Source organism: Egretta garzetta, unplaced genomic scaffold (genome assembly GCF_000687185.1).
Source record: "Egretta garzetta isolate BGI_Z169 unplaced genomic scaffold, ASM68718v1 scaffold1149, whole genome shotgun sequence".
In the NCBI taxonomy this organism is placed as follows: Eukaryota; Metazoa; Chordata; class Aves; order Pelecaniformes; family Ardeidae; genus Egretta; species Egretta garzetta.
In genome coordinates, this window is record NW_009260784.1 from 12,129 (window position 1) to 14,033 (window position 1,905).

At 60.7% G+C, this 1,905-nt stretch overlaps 1 protein-coding gene across 1 annotated transcript in view; it reads left to right on the forward strand.

Annotated features, from left to right (window-relative positions):
* The window catches only part of TMEM214 (transmembrane protein 214), a gene marked incomplete at its 5' end in the record, with an annotated part of 20,891 nt that overhangs the window by 5,608 nt on the left and 13,378 nt on the right, over positions 1-1,905 (forward strand). The window contains one exon of the mRNA XM_035901766.1: positions 953-1,087. Within this exon, the coding sequence (XP_035757659.1) occupies positions 953-1,087 (135 nt within the window). The remainder of the gene's footprint in view (positions 1-952; positions 1,088-1,905) is intronic.

The window sequence follows — 1,905 nt, forward strand, 5'->3', positions numbered from 1 at the left end:
GCACGGGGAGCAGCTCGGGACAGTGCCGGGGAAGAAGCAGCCTTGGACCACTCCCCTCCCGCACCCCTGGGCAATCTCACAGAATCATCTAGGTTGGAAAAGACCCGTAAGACTGTAAAGTCCGACCCTTGTGGTCCCAGCAGGAAGGCTCGAAGGGTCCAATGCCGTATAAAAGACTTTAGCTCCACCTTTGCCGCGGTTTCTGAGCACAGGCTAAAGGACAGCTCGCTGACGAGGCAGTTCTCGGAAACATGGGGGCAGACAGGGCCAGGACAGGCATCATATTGAGCCTATCCCACGGTCCGGGTTTGTTCCCTGCAACTGACACCTTTGGGCTTTCCTTTGCTCCGTCCCCCCCGCCCCAAACAATTTTGTTGTGGGAAAGCCGGTGACTGAAGAGGCACAAGGTGGTTGTGTCCTTTATTCAGCAGATAAAATGGGGATTATTGGCTTGATTCTGTGGTATGGCTACAGCTGACTCCTTGGCCACAGAGGCAGCGGCACTGTGTGTACTGTTGGTGAACTGGAATTTCCCCAGCCGCCCCTTCTCCGTAAGCACCCAGGGCCTCTACCTACTGGTGTGGAACTTGGGAGTCTGCTCACAGGTGCCCACGCCCACCTCTGTTCTGGCTTGGATTTCCCCTCTATGCACGATGCGTTGGTCTACACTGGCTTTGAGCCCTCGTAGCTGGGGGTGGCGATGGGCAAAAGAGCAGAACATCTTCCCCAAACCTGTTCATACCCCGCAGTACCGACCCCTGGCAGCAGCAGTCCTTCCCTGCTGGATTAGGTGCAGCTAATGTGGAGGGACTGGGAAAGGAGTCGCTTGTTGCCCACGTGGTGTGTGAGGCCAGGGTGCTCCTCTGTGGCCACCTCGCATGCTGGGCCAGCTTCTCCTTGCCGCTGCCAACGGGCGCTCACTAAACTCTTCCTGCTCCTCTGTTGGCTCCAGACTATCCGTACTGCCTCGTGAGCAAGGAGCTGCGGAACATCATCAGATCCCTGCTGGGGAAGTCGTCCAGCGTGCTAGAGCTCTTCTTCGACCACTGCATTTACACCATGCTACAGGAGCTGGACAGAACCCCAGGTGAGACGCGGTGGGTGCAGGTCTGGGGCACCGGCTGCGCTCCGTTAGCACAGAGGTTCTTCTGCAAGGCGGGCTGGTGCCAAGGCTTCCTGGGCACGGGGATGCTGCTGCTCCTCGTCGCCTGTTCCAAGAGCTCTTCTGAGCTCCTCCCTGGAGAAGGTAAGGTGGGAAGCTCCTCCTGTGCATCTTGCACACGGTGAGGGGCCGTTCCTGCCCAGGGGGCTCGTTGCTGTCATGCAAAATGCTGCTGCGGGGTTTCAGGCTGGAGGAGCCAGAGCAGGCATAGCAGGGACGAGATACGAACCCGGCACGGTGCTGCCAGGGGGAGAGTTGCAGAAGGGAGGGTATGTGGTGGAAAATGGCCTGCTGCTTTCAGCTGAGCGTCCCAAATGCCCATTTCCACACGTCCCCTGCCATGCTGTCAGCTGCCGGTCGCTTCAGCAGCAGCACCCAGGTACCGGCTGTCCCCGGCTGCCTCCCAGGCTCTGCCGTCTCCGGTACTGAACGGCCGGAGGCCCGGCACGTGGGTTGTTTCCATCACAAAACCCGCCCGGCCGACCAGAACATCGGGACGTAGCAGCACGAGATAGTTGTCAGTGAACGGAGGAGGTGCGGCCGTGCTTCGGGGGGGGGTGTTCCTGCGTAACTCAGGAAGGTGCTTGGCTGTCGTGGAGCTGCCGCGGGGTCGGTCTGCGACGGGGAGGACCAAGGGGCTCTGCTGGGCGTTGCGGCTGTGCTGGCCTCCTCTGCCACTGCAGCCTCGCATGGCCACTGCCCTTGCATCGGCCCGGCTGCCGTGGGCTGGGGGGGCTGGGGCG